The sequence below is a fragment of the Apus apus genome, chromosome 1 (genome assembly GCF_020740795.1).
Source record: "Apus apus isolate bApuApu2 chromosome 1, bApuApu2.pri.cur, whole genome shotgun sequence".
Classification (NCBI taxonomy): domain Eukaryota; kingdom Metazoa; phylum Chordata; class Aves; order Apodiformes; family Apodidae; genus Apus; species Apus apus.
This window is the reverse complement of record NC_067282.1, coordinates 124,488,186-124,510,183: the sequence shown is the minus strand read 5'-3', so window position 1 is coordinate 124,510,183 and position 21,998 is coordinate 124,488,186. Positions and strand designations below refer to the sequence as shown.

Sequence of the window (21,998 nt, the reverse complement as noted above, 5' to 3'; positions counted from 1 at the left end):
TAGCCTGCTCTCCCACAGGTTTATTTACAAAATATTATTTACAGTCTATAACTGTCTTGAGCTCTGATAAATAACATTTCCTCCACAGAGAAGGACTAAGACAGACCACCTACACATTTTTCTGTTACAAATACCCTATCCAAACAAAAAAGACTATTCTCTCTTTAAAAAAGGGGCAGAGGAAAATAGGTAGCTAGGGAGTTTTCTGTCCAAGGCACAAGTAAAGGTATGAAGCAGGCTGGAGAGATCTAAATCTCCCCGCTGAAGTGTGCATGCGCAAAATGGCAACATGCTGAGGTTCTGTGATCACACAAGTCATAGCAGGGTGTGCTGCTACTCCCAGCCTCTTCAGAGAAGTCCACCCTGAGTTGGTGGTTAAGGCAAGAACAGCTGAATTAAAACATAGATCCCTTACCAACAGCCTTGTGAAAGACTGAATAGTTTGTTCCTGTTTTAAAAGAAGGAAAACAGAAGCCTACTGAAGTGTCACAAGGGATGCATGTCAGGAAGGGAATGGGCCCAGTCTCTAGCTGTCTGTGTCCTCGTGCATGTTCCCTGAATGTCCCAGTATATCTGAACCCTCACCTCCAATCCTAAAACATCCACTGCTCCCAACCCACTGGGTATGTCTCCTTATGTTTCCATGTCATATTCTGAGAGTCTGAAACTCCAGTATATGGACTACAGGGATCAGTTGATGCTGCACAGAACGGACTACAGAGGACAGGGCTGAAAACACTTTCCAAGACCAGTGTTACTGATGGCTGCTGTAGAGCTAAAGAAAGGGGAAACAGAAATGAGAGCAGGTGGTGTTGCCTCATGAGCCTTTTCAGTTCTGGTTGTTGTCTGTTTGCTCGTCCCAGTCACTCATTTGGAAGCAATTACCATAGGAATGATTCCAAGTGATACCTGGTAAGAATGGCTACTTAGCAATCTTAAGAGTGCAATGACTGATCACTCCTTAAAGCCTTGAATGCTACACAAGATCCTCTTCTGGTGGCCTGGAAGTGACACTCCCATTTGTTTCAAGTCCCTGAAGAGAATGGGAAAAAAAAGGAAAAAAATTAATTGCTATTCTTGTTCCTTGGGGACTGGTATACGGGTAAGGGCAGAAACAGTTACCAAGCATTAGTTCAGAAAGCTTCTGTTACCTCAGTGCCTCCTACTACACCTACCTTTCTCTAGAGGGAAAGAAACTTCTACATATTCCTGTCTTTCCATGGCTACCTCTGTCCACCCAGTCTACTGCCTTCTTCCACCTCATGAGCAGGCCTGTGCTCCCACTGAGTCAGGACTGTGTCCATGTCAGCTTGTGATATGGGCCATGTCTCAACCCTTTGGCAGGTCTATCCCTCCACTGTGCCTGCACATTTGTTTTGTGTAACTGCCCTGGTTGGAGTTGTATTGGTAAAGCTTGTGACTTGAGTCAGAGAATCACAGAATGGTTTGGGCTGGAAGGGACCTTAAAGATGATCTAGTTCCAACCCCCCTGCATGGGCAGGGACACCTCCCACTAGACCAGGTCACTCAAAGCCCCATCCAACTTGCCCTTGAACACTTCCAGGGATGGGGCATCCACAGCTTCCCTGGGCAACCTGTGCCAGTGTCTCACCACCCTCACACTAAAGAATTTCCTCCTAATGTCTAACCTAAATCTCCCCTCTTCCAGTTTTAATCCATTACTCCTTGTCCTCTTGCTACATGCCCCATTAAAAAGTGCCTCTCGAGCTTTCTTGTCAGCCTCCTTCTAAAGAGCTCAGGACTTTGCTCTGTGATAGAATAGTGCCTGGTTGATGGGGGGGCCGGATATCACTAGCCTGTGTGGAGTTCAAGACAAGAAAATTATCTTATAAAGTTCTAGAAACGTAGGGAGATGGTCAGGTTAGAGAACTGTTGGCCATCTACCATCTCCCCTTGCTGTAAGTTCAGAGCAGCTCAGACCCCTGAAGAGCCTCAAGCATGGACAGTTAGGGAATTAGTCTCACAGTTTGGGCTGACCCCAGTACTTCTGGGCTGATTCCTCCCTTTTAAGGCAAGAAGCTAGTCTGCTTCTATTTAACTATATAGAGAAGGATGGAGAGAAGCCTTCCAGTATGAGTTCCTGTTCAGGTAGCACAGGAACAGCCACAGCTCTTTGTAGCACAGCCTGAGCTGCCTTGTGGGAGCTTAGCCTGCCCTTACTCAGCAGTGAGCTCTAGGATGGACTCCATGGTGTCCAGGCCAGCAGTGCGGAAGTTGGAGATGTAGCGCTTCATGCGAATGGATTCCAGCCACTCGGGGATGGAGCGGTAAGGGATCCCATCAGACCCACTGCAGCTGGGGAGCCGCAGCGTCACCCTAAGGACAGATAAAACCCTCATCAGCCAGGCAACGACCTTAAAGGGCCAGTACTATGAGATAGTAGCTGAAGGGCAAGCAGCCTCTGCCAGGCCTAGGCCAATTTACCTGCACTCTCCACAGTGCGATCAGATTGTGCTGGCCAATGGCCATGCCCTCTGTCACCACGAGAGATGACCACTATCATCAACACATACAGGACATTCAAGGTGCCTCTTGCCAGCCTGCGTTGCTAGCACTACCCCTCCTCCTGCCGGAGGCAGAGAGGTGAAAACCTGCCAGCTCACCTCTCCTGCTCCAGTGGGAGCTTGCTCACCTGGGATCAAAGTCTGCGACAGGCCGGAGGAGCTGGGGACTGGAGATGAAATGTTGTAGCTGTGCCCGGATCTCCTGAAAATGAGGCCTCCTCATACGGTCGTGGGACCAGCAGCTCTTCATGAGCTCATAGAGGATGGATGGGCAGTCCACGGGTGGGGGGAGCCGGTACCCGTCCTCTAAGCTTTTCATCACCTGCACAGAGGACAGGGAGAAATTTGGCCAACAGCAGAGAGCATGAAAGAAGAGCCAGAGGCCTCTGTGGGGCTGGGAGCAGGTAGTTCACCATTTTGTACAGTGTGCGGTCAGGGAGAGGTTGAAGCAGGTTACACATGTATGAAGTAGGGTTTGGGCAGCACAGCAAAGGATCAGGACACCTAAGGGATGCCAAGAAGTGAAGTGGCATTTGCACGTCCCTAGCTTAGCTCCCATTTGCTATTCAGGGCACATGTGCATGAGAAACGAGGACTACATGATCCTGGCACAGACCCAGTGAGAAAAGGGGAACCAGACTCTGACGAATAATTTCAACAGCATGTGCTAACCTCCAGATGTGCTGAACCTAGAATGAGACCAGACGTAACCCCCCAGAGCCAGAGGAAAGAAAGAAACCCAAAGAAAACATCTCCAGATCCAAATGCCACGGCTGATTCAACCAGTCTCTAATTTGACTCATTGCTGTTGACACCTGAGCATGGTTCAGAGGCCCAAACAACTAATGCCCTTGACTTGTTTGCACTGATTTTTAGCAAGGAGACACTGTGGTTATGTGTTCAAAAGCATGTCAAGACTACAGGCTGAGGGATATCTACGAAAAGCAGACCTACATGCCTTGTTCATTATTTTAAATCAGCACTTAAGCTCAGTGTCTGTTACCTCTTGATTGGTCATGTTCCCATACGGCTTGTCACCAAATGACAGCACCTCCCACATGACAATTCCAAAGCTCCAGACATCACTGGCTGAGGTGAAAATCCGATGAGCAATGGCTTCTGGGGCTGTCCATCGGATGGGAATCTTACCACCCTGAGAAAGGACAGAGATATCAGGTATCCAGTGTGAGATTTATCTCCCTTTCACATAAGTAGCTTACAAAGTGGTTCAAAGACTAGGCCCACTTCACTTTCGTAACATGTAATCATCCCTGGAGAAATTTCTCAAAGCAACAGAAACATTCTTGGGAAGTGAATGAGTTTTAGCCTTCTGTTCAGCTGAATGCTACACAAAACCAGTGTTGTGGGAGTAACAGCCTGACAACAGTCACAGCCTGACACCAGTCACAGCCCTACTTTGAATGACACCAGGTATTAGAATCACTGCAACTTTCACTGAAAGGGACCTGTAGATGTCTCTAGTCTAAACCCCTGATCTCAGCAGGGCTACCTTCAAAGCTAGATCTAGTTCACTGAGTCCAAAAGATCAGACCTCTTACTTTGTTTCTTATTTCAAAGCCATAATCCCTCTGAATCTCTTAGCAGACAAAATCTACATGGACTCCAGACCAAAAAGCACCACCTTCTGAATCAACCAAACTGGGACTTGCAGCCTTATTATGTATTTTCCTCAGAGATTTTTCCATCCAAATCTTGCCCCGACCTGGTGTTTCCTATTGTGAAGAAATTCTGCCATTCTTTTCTGACAGAATCCCAATCCCCATCCCCCTGAGACGACAGCTCATTTACAAGACTGAGAGATTGTCTTTGATTACCTTGGTTTCGTAAGTTCCCTCTGCATCATTCTCTAATATTCGAGAGAGACCAAAGTCAGACACCTTGCACTGCAGGCTCCGTGTCACCAGGATGTTGCGAGCAGCCAGATCCCGGTGCACGTAGTTGTGTTCTGAAAGGTAGGTCATGCCAGAGGCTATTCCCTGCAGCATGCTCACAAGCTGCACAGAGCTAAATTTTTCCTCATTCTCCTGCACAGAAGAAGAAGTGAGAGAAGATCCTGGTCAAGTGACATCCATCTGCTTGACTTGTAATTACTTATCAACTTGCAAAAGTGGGTTTTGGTGAACAAGCAAAGAGGCAATACTACAGCATAAAGAACCCAACAGGTTCTCACTAAGGGACTGCTGGTGGGCTCTAGAATCACCAGCAGACACCTGCACTTCAACTACCAAAGACAACACCCTGGGCACTGAGCAAATTGGATGGCATCAAGCTTCAGCTGCTGAGAGTGGAAACATTAGTGGGCAGGATGCAAGTTGATGTCTGGATCTTATTTTTAGTCTTCTTTTAGGGCCCTAAATCCAGGTCAAGTGCAAGTTCCAGCAGTACACAAGGCTATTTCATACTAGAGTCTCTCACCCGAAGGAAGGTATCCAGAGCTCCGTTCTCCATGTACTCAGTGATGATCATCATTGGCCTCCCTTGAGGAAGACAAGAAGATGTCAGCCTTTTTCCAGTTGTTCTACTCTTGCTTTTCAATGCTCTCCACATTGCCTCAAAACAGAAGAATCATATCCAATCCCAGCAAACATCCCCACCCCATTGGCCCAACTGGCTGACCCTTTTCCTTAGACCTCCCCCAATTATTCTGTATTCCTCCTTGTGTCACACATCTAACTTACAGCATCCCTTATGGTATCTCATCTTCTCATTCACTCACCAACCCAAGAAGACCTCTGCTAATACTGCCTCATAACTCTGTTGGAAATCCATCTCCCTCCTCCCTTCCTCCTTCTCTGCCATAGGTTAACATTACAATGTCTGGCTTCTCCCAGCCCAGCCTCTCTGACAGCATCCTCTCTAACAAAGGCCCGAGAAACCTGCCAGTTTCTGCCCTCATCTGAGGACTCTCCCACACACTCTTACTTTTGGTGACAACTCCTTCCAGACGCACAATGTTCGGGTGATTGAATTGCCCCATAATTGTTGCTTCACGCAAAAAGTTCCACCACTGTGAGTCTGAATATGTTGACTTCAGGGTCTTGATAGCAACCACGATGCGTTCTTTTCCTGGGAGCCGCAGGGACCCACGATAGACCTCCCCAAACTCCCCTGAGGACAACCAGAAGCAAAAGCTCACAGGTAAAATCAGGAACGGGTAGCAAAATAACAGCGTGGGAGGACTGAAAGGTTAAGAGAGTGACAAGCGACTCACCCTCTCCTATCACGTTCTCCATAGTGACACAAGTGACATCCAGTTCCTTAGTGAATTCCAGCACCCCTCTGCTGGGGTCATCATATGGTTGCAGGTCTACATAGGGCTTCAACCAGACCTTCTCTATGTTAAAGGGAAACAGAACAGCAAAGCTACAGTGATGCTCTCCTAATGTAAATGGATCCATTACAGATGAGTGTTTAGATCGATGTGTTGTGTCCTGATTGGAAATAAAACTGTTTGCTGAAGATTATAAAGGCAATGGGCACTGACAGACTAGATTTATGTGACAAGGAATGGCTCTTAAAAAGGAGATTGACAAGACAATGTCCACCAGTTATTAAACCAATATTCACCCAGTAACCATGCACACATTTTTAAAGAGAACAAGAGGAAAAGGCCTGGTCTAGTGGGAGGTGTCCCTGTTCATCGCAGGGAGGTTGGAACCTGATGATCTTTCCAACCTTAACCATTCTATGAAAAGGGTACATTAACTTGTCAACTCTTTGGACTAGCTTTGTAGGGCAAAGCTTCAGAAGCAGAGGTGATTCCATGGGATTCTGACAACGTCAGTAAACAAATCTGTGTCTGGTTTGAAACTACTGTTTCTTTTCTTTCCTTCCAATCCATTCCAGGCTTCTCTCTGGTTCTCCTGCCTCTTTGAAGCTCACCTCGATCAAAGCCTGAAGTATTGTAATCTGGCCGTGCATGTCTCCGACGAGCACGCCTGGAACAGAAGGAATGGTCATGAAAACAAACCAGTCAGCAGACAGCAAAGGGAAAAAAAAAGACAAGTTGCCTGCCGTGGTTGGTCAGTGACAGAGTTCAGGGTAGAACAAAGTCGAACTAGACACTGCACCCAGTTGCTAAAGGACAGCTAGCAAGAAAATGTGATGCTTTGTTTCCATTTAGAAATGGATCTTTGCTTCCAGGCAGGGAGTTTTGTTCATCCTTCTGCTGGCTGCACTACAGATGAATTTCTACTGATTTTATGTTTTCTGTACACTTTCAGTACAATACCTCATCTTCTAAAAACCAAACAGCAGCAGCCTTATAGACATTTAGAAAAGAAGTAAAATTTTATATCTGGGTAGACCACCACTAAAGTACATGGAAAACGGTTTTAAATTACTGGATACATGTATTGCTCACTTAATTGATCAGCAGCTTGTACCATAACAAGGTTTTTATTCATCTGTCATTATAACAGTACGCTACTGCTGGATTGTAACAAAAAATGAGAAATAACCACATTTGCCTCTGTCCTCAGCAGCCAGGATTATCTTACAGACATATAAATCCCTCCAATCCTGCTATTCAAAACTCCCTACTAAGACTCATTCCATCTTGCATCAGCACACTGGTCTTTCACACACATTCTTTGCTCTATAACTTGCCTCTGCCTATCCAATATCCTGTGAGAAATCAGGGCATTTCTCAAGCTTCCATAGCTCAGCTATTCCTACATCCGTATCTTTCTCAAAACTCAAAAAATCAACACTTACTTTTGCCGAAAGACATAAAGTCCTACAAGCAGCCCAAAAAATAGTAGAACTCCAAAGATAATAGAGACTATGACTCCACCAGACAGAGCTCCTGTGCCTGCAGAAACAAAAAACAGAGACCATATCATTTAAAAAACCAACAACTATTTGTCTGGAATGTAGCAACCAGCTTCCACCAGCCAATGGTATTAGGTGAGTTGCAGCCATTTGTCTCCCAGGCCACAGAGCCACCAGATTTGAGTCCCAAAATATTGTTAAATGCATGGAGGACCTTCTGGTGGCTATCTGGTTTACTCTTATCTACAGTCTTCATCTTCTACTTGAGTAATTTATCCCTATGCCTGATTTCCCATGTAAATTCCATGACACTTTCAAAAATTAAGAACAGCTGTTCCTTCCCTTCCATTCACCTCTACTCACTCTTTCAGATCAGCCCCTTCTTCCTGCTCAGTAGCTGCTTGATACTATGGCACAGCAAAGACCTAATCACAGAATCATGGAATCACAGAATTGTAGAATATATGGGGTTGGAAGGGACCTTTAAAGGTCATCTGCAGTGTGCAGGAACCTTTGTAACTAGATCAGGTTGTTCAGAGCCCTGTCAAGCCTGACCTTGAATGTCTCTGGGAATGGGGCCTCCTCCAAATCCCTGGGTAACCTGTTCCAGTGCTTCACCACCCTCATTCTAAAGATCTTCTTCCTGATATCCAATCTAAATCCACCCTGCTCTAGTTTAAGGCCACTGCCCCTCATCCTATCACTCCATGCCCTGGTTAAAAGTCCTTCCCCAGCTTTCCTGCAGTACCCTTTCATGTACTGGAAGGCAGCTATAAGGTCTCTCTGGAGCCTTCTCCTCTCCAGGCTGAATTTTCCCCAGCAGTCTAACAAGACTCTCTTCTTGTTTTCAAAATTAATTTCACCCTCCTCCTCCATCTATATCTGGGTTGGTCCTTTGCCTAATTACCTTGACAGAAGCTCCCGTCTGCTTAGGACTTTTGAAAGAAGCAGGTACTGACTTATGAACTTCCTTTCTCAAAACTAAGTGTCAGGTGGTTTCATTTTGTAACTGAATAGCATTTACATAACACAGGGTGTCTTCTTCCATTTAGATTCTAAAGCTAAAGCCATCCATTTCCACACAGTATTCATCAGAGGAAACTGTGAATTACCTTTTTAGGTAAAGTATATGCTTCTAAACCATATATCACATAACTTCTAAAACTATTTTTAAAAATGAAAAATATATTAATAAAAAGTGTTCATATCCATATCTAATGAGAAACTACATTTTTTAATATTTTCCCTAAATAGATTTGGGAAAACATCCAGAAAGAAAATTCCTACAGAAATTGTTTCAATAAATTAGCAGATTTTAAAGCAAAAAACAGCTTGTGTGAAAGAGACCACTGTGTCTGGAAGTGTTTCCTAACATCAAGTCCAATGGTCAGCATTCATAAAGCCTAAATAACACTTCTTATTCTTGCTTAATTTGATGCTGACTTCTACTAAATTCATTAAAAATCACCAGCTTAGGCAGAAATCAAGAGGTAGAGCTAATGTTCGTTTTTGTTAAAATCAAAAAGTCAAGGTTCGTAAGGTGAAATATCTTTTGTTAATAAAATAGACATGCTTTTAGGGACATAGCAGGAAATGAAGGGACCTAAATTCTCAAATTCAGATTTTTTTAAATTGCCTCTCCCTGCAAAGCTCGCTCCACTAATGTCCCCAGACCATTACAGATAAGCAATGCTTCTAGTATTATCAAAGAACTCCCACAAAATGAAACCTTGGTGGAACTTTTGTTTTAAATCCCTTTCATATTCAAAATACCATGATGAGGTGATCAACTTTTATTAAAAAAAAAAAAAAGCATAATCTTGATGGAAGTATTTCCTAACATGTCCTTTTCACAGAATCACAGAATCTCAGGGGTTGGAAGGGACCTCAAAAGATCACCCAGTCCAACCCCCCTGCCAGAGCAGGGTCATCCAGAGCACATCACACAGGAACGTGTCCAGGTGGGTTTTGAATGTCTCCAGAGAAGGAGACTCCACAGCCTCTCTGGGCAGCCTGTTCCAGGGCTCTGTCACTCTCACAGGAAAGAAGTTTTTTCTGATGTTCACATGGAACCTCCTATGTTCCAGTGTGCACCCATTGCCCCTTGTCCTATCCCTAGACACCACTGAAAAAAGCCTCGCTCCATCTTCCTGACACTCACCCTTAACATATTTGTAAACATTGATAAGGTCACCCCTCAGTCTCCTCCAAGCTAAAGAGATCCAGCTCCCTCAGCCTTTCCTCATCAGGGAGATGTTCCACTCCCTCAATCATCTTTGTGGCTCTGTGCTGGACTCTTCCAAGCAGTTCCCTGTCCTTCTGGAACTGAGGGGCCCAGAGATGGACACAATATTCCAGATGTGGCCCCACCAAGGCAGAATAGAGGGGGAGGAGAACCTCCCTTGACCGACTAACCACACCCTTTCTAATGCACCCCAGGATTATTTTTATAATAAAAACATCTAAGGTAACATGTTAACGTACAGATTTTGCTTTTTTTACCTTTGTGGTACATTCTACTGGTTAAAGATAATTTATGTCATCATCTTTCAGTACTGTGATTTCACTTAAATTTTACCAAAAGCTCCTGGTGCTAAAAAAACAACCCTGTCTTTAAATTACATTCCAATCATGGTATCACAATTCCTTTTACACAGTTAGCCATTTAGTTATATTAAGGTATGCCTTTGCTTTCTTCCAAGTCCTCATTTCACTACAATAAAACTCATCTTTCATAGGTATCATTCCAACAGATGTATTTCTAAACTAGGACCAGGAGGATCCATGAAGTGTATGGGATGAGGAAGGAGCAAACTGCATTATAGAAAATTTTTTATAAAGGAGAAGTCTCTGGGTAATCCAAGGAAACAGGAGGTTGGATGTGAGGCCGGTATGAGTTGTTACTTGACATAGGAGAAAGGTCTTCCTTGTGGCCTCAATAGCTTGGCCTTCTACACTTTGTGCTTTGGTGGAGAACTTTTTCAGCACCATTTAACATCTTTTGAGGCAGAGTTACATTCAGGGACTGGATTACACAGAGTGGAAATGGTAAAGCTGCAAAATACAGTGGTGAGGTCCTTGGAGCTCTTTTCACTAGTAAACTTCACACAGAAGGAGCCACATGGTAATTGTTTTGCTAACACTCAAAATTAGAAACATTAGCCAGAATCAAAATGTCTTTCAGGAGGACTACAAGAAGAGCTGGTGAGAAATTTGCCAGTACAACACACAAACCTGAGGCTGATCAGGTCTGAACAGGAAAACATACGTGAATTTTGTACGACAGCAAGGAAACAGGATAATTGTCTCCTTATTCTGTACTTTTACAAAGAAGCAGGCTTGGCCCTGGTGACAAGGAACTCAAGAGTGTGGTGTCTGTACCTTATAGCGAGCTAGCAGAACACAAAAAGAGACCCATGTATCATGTGAATATGCGACATGATGGAGAAGTGAGCTTCTCCCAGGTGAGATACCAGCGGTTGTCCTTTACCTGGTGGAAGGGTGCGGAATTCCTGCTCTGGGGAGTAAGGTCCAGGCCCAAGGGGTGTGATGGATCTCACACGAAGCAGGTAGGCTGTGTCTGGCTGCAGGTCTGTCAGTGTGACATTTGGCTCAAGAAGGTGCTTCACTGTGTAACGTGCCTCCTCTCCCTGCAGAAATCAAACAGGGTCAAGTAACAAACACACACGGAACACAAAGGCCACTTCCGACCTTTGGGTTAAAAGGGGGAAGAAAAAATAAGGTAGGCCTCACCTTCTCAAAGAACATGACCTCATACTCCACTGAGGCCCGGCTGCCATGTCGTGGGGCAAGCCAAGAAACAGAAAGACTACTGTCATCTCTTTGTGTCAGGATAAACTGGGATACTGTCACTGGAGCTTCAGGGGAGAGAACAGAGAACATCAGGAAGAAGTGCAAAAATAATGCAGACCAGGCCCTTTCTCCACCAGCTCCTCTCTTTCCTTCTTTGGTCATAACACACACTCTCATGGAACTCTCATCACCACTGCCACTCCCTCATCTTTCTCCTCAGTGGCAAAAGGGTAACGAGGTCCTGTGAATAGTATGCTTCCACCCCAACAGTGGAAGTGTAACTCTGTTTGGCCTCCAAAACAAAATCAGTGTTCCAAGAAATTACGTTTAATCCAGTGCTGCACTGGAAGCGTTCAATCTGAAATAAAATGCTAGCATTTCGTGCTCTTACAGCAGCAGTAACACAACTAGCCTATGTGATTTATGAATGCAGCTCCATTTCATAAGGGTGCAGTGAAATTCAATGCTCAAAGTCTCAGCTGACTGCAAATGTATGCTGCTTATGAACAAAAAGAAATTCTCAGCAGTCTGCAAGGACTGAAGAGTCAAGCCTTGTTCTTGCCTTGCCCTTCTTCATCACCAGGAAGTGATAAGGCCAGCTAGAAGTAGCTCTGCTCTTCTACTTCTGCTGCCCCTGTATAGAGTCGGGAAGAAAAGTTGTATTTTATTATTGAATTAGAACTTGGGGAAAGCACCAAGGCTTTTTGAGTACTGCAATGTCACTTTACTATAATCACATTTCACAGCACTCTGGAGAGTATGCACAGGACAGCCAAATCAGCCAGCTTGAACCTAACCTACAGAAATGTGTCAAGAACTTGCATGTTTTTAACATCCTCATTTCTCTATGCTTTCAAAGCATTTTTGGGGTTTTAGTTTGGGTTTGTTATTTGGTTGGGCTGTTTGGTTTTTTTTTTTCCTTTTTTTTTCTTTTCTTTCAGTTACAACAGGGTTTGCATTGTGTTTGGTTGGATTTCTTGCAATATCCAAGTCATGAAAAATATTCCATGCCACAGACCCTGTTCTTCCTGTCACAGAGGTAAGAATACTTAGGCTGGACTACACCAGTGTATGACAGGGAAGGCTTTATCCTCCTCACCTCTGCTAAGTCCTTGGTGGATTCATAACTCTTGGTGGGAAATGACTACTGCTTCTTTAACTTGCAAGGAATATGACTGATGGGCTTTACATGCCAGAAGCAGAGGTACCTTAGAGTCTTTATTATACCATACCAACACATGTGCAGACAGAAGGAGAAGATGAAGAAACCTTAAACATTCACAGAGATTCCTCTTCCTTTTCCTGATGAGCAGGAAGAACTTCTCTCTGCTTCTGCTAACCTGCATGTCCAACCGAGACCCAGACAGCTGGTGCAGTTCTCTGTGGAGCAGGTCCCATTCCTGAGACACCGTTACGGGCTTCCACAGCAAAGGTGTAGTTGGTGTAAGCTTCCAGGCCGTCCACATCCACAGCAGGTTTAGTGAGAGCAGAGGCACCAGGGGAGAACACCACACCAGCCTCACACGGCTCACACGACAGGAAGTGGCAGCGCTGACAGAAGACTGTGTAAGTCAGGTCCTTCCGCCCTCCGTGGTCACTGGGTGGCTGCCACCACAGGCTCAGCTGTGTGCCAGTAAGGGAGAAGCTGACATTGCGGGGAGCTGAGGGGGGGCCTACAAGAAACATGAAAGAAAGTATGAGATCCAGCTGCTAATACCCGAAGTACTGTGGCAGTTTCTTATCTGATTATGCGTTTCCAACTAAGCCCTCTGTTCTCCCAGCCTCTCCCTCTCTGATCTCTCATCCCCATTTCCCAACATCTTGCATCCTCCCATGTCCTTGTTCATAGGATCACAGAATGATTTGGGTTGGACAGGACCTCTAAAGGTCATCTAGCCCAACCCCACTGCCATAAGCAGGAACATCTTTCACTACATCAGGTTACTCAAAGCCCAACCCAACCTGGCCTTGAGCACTTCCAGGGAGAAGGCAGCCACAACTTCTCTGAACAACCTGCTCCAGTGTCTCACTGCCCCCACCATAAAAAATGCCTTCCACAAGTCCCATCTAAATCTAGCCTCTTTCAGTTTAAAACCATTGCCCTTTGTCCTGTCAGTACAGACCCTGCTAAAAAGTCTTCCTCCATCTTTCCTATATGACCCCTCTAAGTATTGAAGGCTGCAATATGGTATTTCCAAAGCCTTCTCCAGGCTGAACAACCTCAACTCTCTCAGTCTTTCTTCATAAGAGAGGGGTTCTATCCCTCTAATCATTTTTGTGGCCTTCCTCTGGACTCACTTTAATGGTTCCATGTCTCTCTTGTGCTGGGGACCCTAGAGCTGGACACAGCACTCCAGGTGGGGTCTCACAAGAGCAGAGGGGAAGAATCACCTTCCTCAACCTGCTGGCCATGCTTCTTTTGATGCTGCCCAGGATACAACTGGCTGTCTGGGCTGTGAGCACACATGGTCAGCTTATATCCAATTTTCGGCCCACAAGTATCCTTAAGTTCCTCCTTCTAGTGCTGCTCTCAGTAAGTTAATCCCACAGCCTGCATAGGTATTGTTGTTTTTTTCTATCTAGGACTCACGGGTACAAGCAATGTTCTGGCCCTCTGAAGGTGCACGGTAGAAACCTGCATTGCAGGAACAAGACACAGCCCCTGAGTCATTGGAGAAGCTGTTGGGGGGACACTTCAGGCAACGTTTAGTCTCCAGGGAGTGACGGTAAAACCCTCGCTGGCAGGCTGTGAAGAGGCAAACAAGGCAACGTAAGATCAACAACAAACCAAGACCAGTAAGAAACTACCTGCCAGTTTTGTTCAACTTCTTGAACACTTCTTTATCTGTTTGCTTTCCTTCCATTTTCCTAGCTCACAGGAATATTTAGGTTGGAAGAAACCCCTGAAGGTCATCTAGACCAATCATCTTCTCAGAGCAGACAGAGAGGAGATGCAAGCTCAAGGTAGGATCAAGGTTATGACAGGACTTGTAGACTGAAGAATAGGTATCTCATTCCCCATGGGTGCTGCATGAAATTGAATTTTTGCTGGTCAGTCTCAGAGACCTCTTTCAACATAAACCCAGACTAGTCCCCACCTTGACCCTTACATTTTCCACACCATAAATAAGAGCTCCAAATACTAGCTCCAAGTCCTTGTACTCCTCAGAGTCCTCTGCTTACCAACTTCGTAAGTGATTCTGTGGGCTTTTGAGCAGAAATATCTTCTCTGATTTCAAGTTTTGTACCAGAGCATCACATAGGAGGGCTGTGAGGAATATCTGGGTAACTCTAAGTTCACTTAACAGCACTGAGTGTAACTGGCTATGGAGCCAACACAGACTGGTGCCAGCTGCTTTCCAATTCCAGTCCTACAAAAATAAGCATCCACAACTTCCTCTGAGTATAGTATCTGACACACTGGTTTTGCTGCATTACTATTAGCTTGAAGTAACCTGTTGAATTTACAAGTTGTATCTACTATCAGGTTGAAGTAACCTGTGAATTTAAGGGTTTCCTGGCCTGTGCTAAATGAATCTATCAAATTTTCTTAAACTAAAGAAACAACCTATTGCTGATCAGAAAGCTGAGAAATGCATATGCTACTTTCCTGCCATGGCTACCACCTTGCACTTAACTTGAGCACTGAGGGAATCACCCTTTTAATAATGCACTACAAAGGCTACAATGTCCTGTGTAATCCCTCAGGATATTCCAACAGAGAACACCCCAAAGCTATTTGCTCAGGAGCCTGACACAAATTACGTACTGTGGTGGAGCATAGTACAGGAAATGATCCTTTATCCAGAAGACAAAAACCACTCCAGCCTTTCCTACCATATTACACAAAGGAACACCTGAGGGACCTAAAATAAAATCCACTAACACAGGTCAAATGAGGCTCTTCAGCATCAGTCTCAGGAAGAGTCATTTTTCTCCCTGTACACTGAGATCTCTTTAGAATGTCATCAGAGAAGTGGCTTCATCTCATTCTTACTGGTCCCTCTTCTTGCCCTGGGACGGCAGGCAGATTGTCCCATTAACACTGGGTGAGATCAACTGGCCTTGTGTAGTAATGTGAAGTTGCATAGTAACACCATCACACAACCATGTGGGGATACTGACAGTACACAGCCCAAAAGGATTTGCAGCACTTAAGCATCAAGAGCATAGAAAGAAGAATTGATCCCAAGCGGGAGCAAGCAGCGCCTTCCAATTTAACAGAATCACAGATTCATTAAGACTGGAAAAGACCTTCAAGATCATCAGGTCCAACCATCAGCCCTACACCATCACGACCACTGAACCATCTCCTGATACACCATGGCTTCAATTTTTTAATGCCTCCAGGGCTGGAGCCTCTACCACCTCCAGCAGCAGCCTGTTCCAAGGCCTCACCACTCTTTCTGTGAAGAAATTTTTCCTAATATCCAGCCTGAACTGGTGCAACTTGACCCTATTTCCTCTTGTCCTATCGCTAGTCTCTAGAGAGAAGAGGCCAACACCTGCCTCACTGCAACCTCCTCTCAGCAAGAGCAATGAGGTCTCCCCTCAGCCTCCTCTTCTGCAGGCTGAACAGCCTCAGCTCACTCAGCCTCTCCTCATCAGACCTGTTCTCCAGACCCCTCATCAGCCTAGCTGCCCTCCTCTGCACCCTGTCCAGCACCTCAATGTCCTTCTTATACTGTGGTGCCCAAACCTGCACACAGTGCTCAAGGTGCAGCCCCACCAAGGCTGAGTACAGGGGCAGGAGCATCTCCCTGGTCCTGCTGGCTACCCTATTTCTGATGCAGGCCAGGATGCCGTTGGCCTTCTTGACCACCTGGGCACACTGCTGGCTCATGTTCAGCTGGCTGTCAGTCATCACCCCCAGGTCCCTCTCTGCTGGGCAGCTCTCCAGCCACTCCTCCACAAGCCTGTGGTGCCGCTGGGGGTTGTTGTGGCCAAAGTGCAGGACCCAACACTTGGCCTTAATGAACCTCATGCAATTGGCCTTGGCCCATTGATCAGGCCTGTCCAGGTCCCTCTGCAGAGCCTCCCTGCCCTCAAGCAGTCTCACCCAACTTAAGTGTCATCTGCCATCTTACTCTGTCCCCTCATCCAAGTCATCAGTAAAGATGTTAAACCCACCACTGAGCCCTGGGGAACACCACTCATGACCAGCCACCAACTGGATTCAACTCCGTTCAACACAACTCTTTGGACCCAGCCATCCAACCACATTTTATCCAGCAAAGCATGGGCACATCCAAGCCACGAGCATCCAGTTTCTCTAGGAGAATGCTGTGGGAAACCCTGTCAAAGGTCTTGATTAAGTCAAGGTAGACAACAGCCACAGCCCTTCCCTCATCCAATAAGTGAGTCACATTGTCATAGAAGATCAGATTAGTTAAATAGGGCCTGCCCTTCATGAACCCATGCTGACTGGGCCTGATCACCTGGTTGTTCTGCATGTACTGCATAATGATACTCAGGATGATCTGCTCCATCAGCTTCCCCAGTACCCAAATCAAACTAACAGGCCTGTAATTTCCCAGATCATCCTTCTGTCCCTTCTTATATATGGGAGTTACTATGGCTGATTTCCAGTCTGCTGGTACCTCCCCAGTCAGCCAGGACTGCTGCTAAATGATGGAAAGTGGCTCAGTCAGCATTCCCACCAGCTCTTTCAGCACTCTTGGGTGCACCCCACCTGGCCCCACAGATCTGTGCACATCTACGTGGTGCAGCAGGTCACCAACCATTTCGTCCTGGATTGTGGGAGGGTCATTCTGTTCCTGGTCCCTGGTCTCTAACTTAGGGACTTGGATTCCCTCTATGTAACTGGTCCTGTTAACTAACGACTCAGGCAAAGAAGCCATTTAGCACCTCAGCCTTTTCCTCATAATCCATCACCATGTTTCCTCCCGCGTTTAACTGGGGATGGAGGGTCTCTCTGGTCTTTCTTTTGTTGTTAATCTATTTATAGACGTTGTTCTTGTTATCCTTTACCATAGAGGCCAGATTGATTTCTAGCTGGGCTTTGGACCTTCAAATTCCCTCCCTGCAGAGCCTCACAGCATTTTTGTACTCCTCATGAGTGGCCTGCCCCTTCCTCCAAAGGCCATAGATTCTCTTTTTCTCCCTGAGCACCAGCCAAAGCTCCCTGTTCAGCCAGGCTGGTCTTCCATGCCACCAGCTCACCTTACAGCACATGGGGATGGTCTGCTCCTGGCCTTCAAGACTGCCTCCTTGAGGAGTGTCCAGCCTTCCTGGACTCCCATACCCTTCAGAATTGATTCACAAGAGATTCTGGCAATCAAGCTCCTGAACAAGTCAAAAATCTGTTAAAGTCTGCCCTCCAGAAGTCCAGGGTGGCAGTTCTTCTGGGTCTGCCCCTTGCTTCTCCCAGGAATTGAAAACGCTCAACACTCTGCCCAAGACAACCTCCAACCTCTACATCCCCCGCAAGACCTCTACTAACAAGCAGGTCTAGCAGGGCACTTTCCCTAGTTGGCTCGCTCACCAGCTGTGTCAGGAAGTCATCTTTCACAAACTCCCAGAACTTCCAGGACTGTTCCCTCTCTGCTGTGTTAGATTTCCAGCAGACATCTGGGAAGCTGAAGTCCCCCACGAGAACAAGGGCAAGCAATCGTGAGACCTCTCCCAGCTGCTTATAGAATATTTCATCATCTACACCCTAATTATTCAGGAAATAACCAAACTACTCAGGAATGAGTCTGTCATTCCAAGCTACTATCATACAATGATGTGGTTAATGACAGCAAAGACTGTTGAAAGAATTAAGAGGCTCAAGCATTGACTGTCACTAGCCCAAAGACATTCCATTGATATGCAAGATCAAATAATCTCCTTCATAAATAGGCAATATATCCAAGATCAAATAATCTCCTTCAGAAATAGGCAAAAGGAAGAAAAATTATTTTGATCTCTAGACTTCTAACAAGTGACAGCACTTCTACATGCTGGAACGAAGATGGAAAGCTTTGTGGCCTCTGGTCATTTTGCTCCAGCATTGAGAATTTAAAAATTCCTGACACTGGATCAGTTTGGGTTAGGAAAACTTTGACAGCAACGTGAAAAACAAACCAAGCAGAAGGGTACAGACTTGTCTAACAGAGGTCCCAACGTGGTTACCAGCCACAAATACAGGATGCTATGCACACCCTCTTATTGCCAGGCTGAGTCAGCCAGAAAGTAAATGAGGGAAATTTGGGTTGAGGACCTTTGCAAGAACAGTTCGCTGTGACCCCAGGAGAGCCGCTGCTAGGCCTGTTCCTCCAGCCCCAGCCCGCGCCTGCTTTACCGAGGCCCGGGAAGCTGCCACACACCCGGCAGGGGAGGGGGCGGCACGGCCACATCCGAGCAAGTACGCCCAGGGGACCAGCCTGCCGGGCCAGGCCACGCTACCCGAGGCCGCGTCTAGGGGGGCAGGAGGTGCGAGGGAGGGCAGAGGCACCAGCTGCCTGCACCACCCGAAGGCCGGCCGGGAGCGCCGGGCAAAGCACGGAGGCAGCTCCCGCGGGCAGCCGGCCCCGGCCCCACCGGCCCCGGCCCGTCCGGCCTGGGGCTGGCGGGCCTTGCAAGCCCAGGCCTGCCCCGACCGGCGCCCTGCGAGCGGCGCGCACGGCCCGGCCCGCCTGCCCCGGGCAGGCTGCGGTGCCCGGCAGGGAACGGCCCCGCCGCCCCGCTCGGCCGAGCCCCGGCGCCGGGCGGGCACCGCCGGCAGGGGGCTGCAGAGCCCCGGCGGGAGCGGCGGGGGCGGCCGCTGGGCCGCGGGGCCGGGCCCCGCCCCGCAGGCGGCCCGAAGCCTGCCCGGAGCGCCCGGGGGCGCGGGGTGCCGGCGGGCCTTGGCCCGGGCCTGTCCCACCAGGGGCTGGGGCAGGCGGGTTCCTCGGCCTGCCTCCCGCCTTGCCCTGCTCGCCTGGGGTTCCCCGAGCCGAGGCAGCCGAGCGGCTGCTCTGGCTCCCCCGGGAGCGCCGCCGGCAGTTTCAGCTCCCACCCAGGCTCTCTGGCCGCCGGCACCTGCTTTCCCCAGCCCTTGGGCACCAGCTACAGGCGACCCGATGGGAAAAACAGGTCTGGGAAAGGCCCGCTCAGCACCGCTCGCCAGGCCACAGAGGACAGGGAGAACGCCCGAGGCCCTCCTTTCCCTCCTTACCCCTGCAGGCGCTCAGGGCGGCTGCCAGCCCTCTGCCAGCGGGCAGCCTGCAGACGCCGAGCCGGAGCTGGTGGGGAGCGCTGCACACCCACCAGCCCGCAGAGCCCATCAGGCAGCCAGAACACAGGCCAGGGGCGCAGCCAGCCTTCGTGTGCACAGTAAATTACACACTCGGGGAAGTTAATCACAGAGCTCTGGATCTATCAGCAGCGAAGTCTGCTTTGAGAGGCTGAGACGTAGCTCTCTGGGCAGGCACAGTTTTCCTGGATCACAGGATGGCTGAGCTTTATACGGATGGGATTTCACCTAGGGGTTGAATGAACTACTTCAGAACCTCAGCCTCTGGCTTTCGGTTGCCTCCTGTTCTGTAACAGAGGTCAAATTCTCCTCCCTGTTGTGAGGCATAGGTAGTAGTTACGCTTTTTTCTGTTCCTGCTTCAGGCAAAACTCAAAACCAGAAGACACTGCCTGAAGGTCTTCTTCCCCCACCCTGTCCCCCTTTTCATGTTTGAAGGAGAAGTCCTACATCTTCTGAGGACAAAAAGTAGAAGCTCTGACCTGGATTATTCCCTCTCCTTTGCTTAACACCTGGTCTTTACTGTAGAGGGAGAGGACTCCAAGATACCCTCTAGTAGGCAACCTACATTCACCTTCGCTGATCCTCCAATATGACATTGCTGTAAGCATTAAGTACCTCTACCTACCCCTGCTAGGCTTTCCCCCCTTCCCTTCCTCTCCTGGGAGACCTCCCCAGTCCCTACTGATCCTACAAAACACACTTCTGGCTGCAGCTGTGCATGGGTGGAGTGGGATAAAAGCATAGATGTAGAATGAACCTGTGCTGTGATAGCAGTCAGGGCCTGTCCGTACATGACAGCTTCCCTGCCCCTTCCCAGGGGAGTGCTCTCAGAAGGGCGGGGAGAGCTCTGTAGCACCTAAGTGGAAAAACTGGCTGGGCTATGCAAGGAGAGAAGATTGCTGGAGAAGGGCAAGGATCTTGTGCTTCAACCTTCACCAGCTCCCCAAGCAAAATGTGCAGCAAGAAGTGGGGATTCTTCGGGACACTGGATTCTTGTAGCAGAGCAAAGTCAGAACAAACCAAAGAGACAGGGAGTGCACCCTGCTAACCCTGCACTGCATGGATTCCTTTTTCTTCAGGCCTTAGCCTTGTGCCATATGGCTCTGACGACAGCAGAGATGTGCTTCTATCTCCCTCTCTGCAGAAACACATATTCCCCATAACACCCACCATGACCTCTTTCCTGACAAACACAGTTATCCCAAGAACCCAGATCCTGTCCCCTCTGTGGCAAAGGGAGAGTCCTGCACTACTTGCTCCAACCCTGGCTCACTCTGGCTCCAGCACCCTGGTTACTCCTATGTTTGCTAATTGCTTTTCCTCAGACATGAGCCAGGCACCGACAGTATTATGTAATGTGCTTTACCTGGTTTCCCATTGCAGAAAAGCCATCCCAGTCCAAGCAGAAGGGAACACAGAAGAGAAACTAGCCTCCCTCTGGCTCTTAGCTTTCTGGTCACCGGACAAATACACGGTTCTGTCCATCCGACCTATCTGCCCTGAGAGAACAAGGCTGCCATTTAAGGGTTGGGAACCAGTTGTTGAGTGAGTCAGTGTCAATCACAGCTCACAGAGACTAGCTCCAGAGCTGAAGGCTTCTGGATGAAGCCCAAGAGGGAGTGGAGAGCTGTGTGCACGTCTTACACCTGACACATGAGGAGAAAAATGACAATTGAAAAAGAGAGGCTAAGGAGGGGAAGAAAGGTATAAGATACACCTGGCAGGCACACAGAGCAGGCAAGAGAGACAGACCACACTAACTCCCCCGGTCCCACTTTATGCTTACAGATGCTGTGATCTCTAGCTCCCTGGAAGCTCTCCCATGGCCTACAGCAAGTGTCTGTCTGCATACTCACCTACGCAGCTCCCATCGCTTTCCTCAAACCCCAGAGCACAAAGGCAGCGGCCCATCGGTACCAGCCACTCCCCATCCGTGCTGCAGTGCATCCTTGGGGGAGAGCCCACTTCTTCAGTTGCATACTCCACACAGACCCCGGGCACTTCTGTCAGCCCCTCTGAACCTGCTAGTGTCTCTGGAAAATGGGCCAGGCCTCGCACTGCCTCTGGGCAAGTCTTGTAGTACACTCGGACAGACACCATGGCTACGCAAGCCCCAGAGTTCTGGAAAGCCAAGTAGAAGCCCCGTCGAGACAGCTTCCCAATGGGGCACACTTCTGTGTTCAGCTGCATAGCACCTGATTCGATGTCTCTGCTTGTGAAACTTCGGTCTGCTGCCACAGTGTTGAGCTGAGTGAAACAGAAGAAGACAACAGCATTAAGACCTGAGCAGGCAGCAGCAGAGATACCCATGCCCCTCAAGCTCCTTTTCCTCTGCGGCCTTTTAGAGCCTGTATGGTCAACTGTTTCTAACGCTAGTGCTTTCTTTGCACTTGGAAGAGGTGTTCACAACAGGGTCTGCATCTTTTCTTGTCTCCGTACTTTCCACCATCTCCTTCCAACACCTCTGAAGTCATTCGCTGGTCTTGCACAGTCCCCTTTGTTCTGGGTCTCTGATGGCAAAGGTCATTAGGGACTGCCCCTCAGAGCAAATCTCTCTTCTGTGAGATTTTTCATTGTTTGAAAATTGTATGCAGTAGCATCACAATACTATGTAGGGTTGATTTAA

General features: G+C 47.8%; 1 protein-coding gene across 1 annotated transcript in view; it reads right to left on the bottom strand.

Moving 5' to 3' along the window:
* Window positions 1–21,998, bottom strand: part of EPHA1 (EPH receptor A1) — a 39,906-nt gene continuing 17,908 nt past the window's right edge. Inside the window, exons 4-18 of the mRNA XM_051643263.1 lie at window positions 21,229–21,619; window positions 13,723–13,878; window positions 12,473–12,805; window positions 11,073–11,197; window positions 10,810–10,969; window positions 7,263–7,359; window positions 6,429–6,484; window positions 5,758–5,880; window positions 5,469–5,654; window positions 4,962–5,023; window positions 4,361–4,570; window positions 3,529–3,678; window positions 2,654–2,847; window positions 2,182–2,337; window positions 1–1,033 (exon numbers count right to left, since the gene is read on the bottom strand). Of these exons, the coding sequence (XP_051499223.1) occupies window positions 955–1,033; window positions 2,182–2,337; window positions 2,654–2,847; window positions 3,529–3,678; window positions 4,361–4,570; window positions 4,962–5,023; window positions 5,469–5,654; window positions 5,758–5,880; window positions 6,429–6,484; window positions 7,263–7,359; window positions 10,810–10,969; window positions 11,073–11,197; window positions 12,473–12,805; window positions 13,723–13,878; window positions 21,229–21,619 (2,478 nt within the window). The 3' untranslated portion in view covers window positions 1–954. The remainder of the gene's footprint in view (window positions 1,034–2,181; window positions 2,338–2,653; window positions 2,848–3,528; window positions 3,679–4,360; window positions 4,571–4,961; window positions 5,024–5,468; window positions 5,655–5,757; window positions 5,881–6,428; window positions 6,485–7,262; window positions 7,360–10,809; window positions 10,970–11,072; window positions 11,198–12,472; window positions 12,806–13,722; window positions 13,879–21,228; window positions 21,620–21,998) is intronic.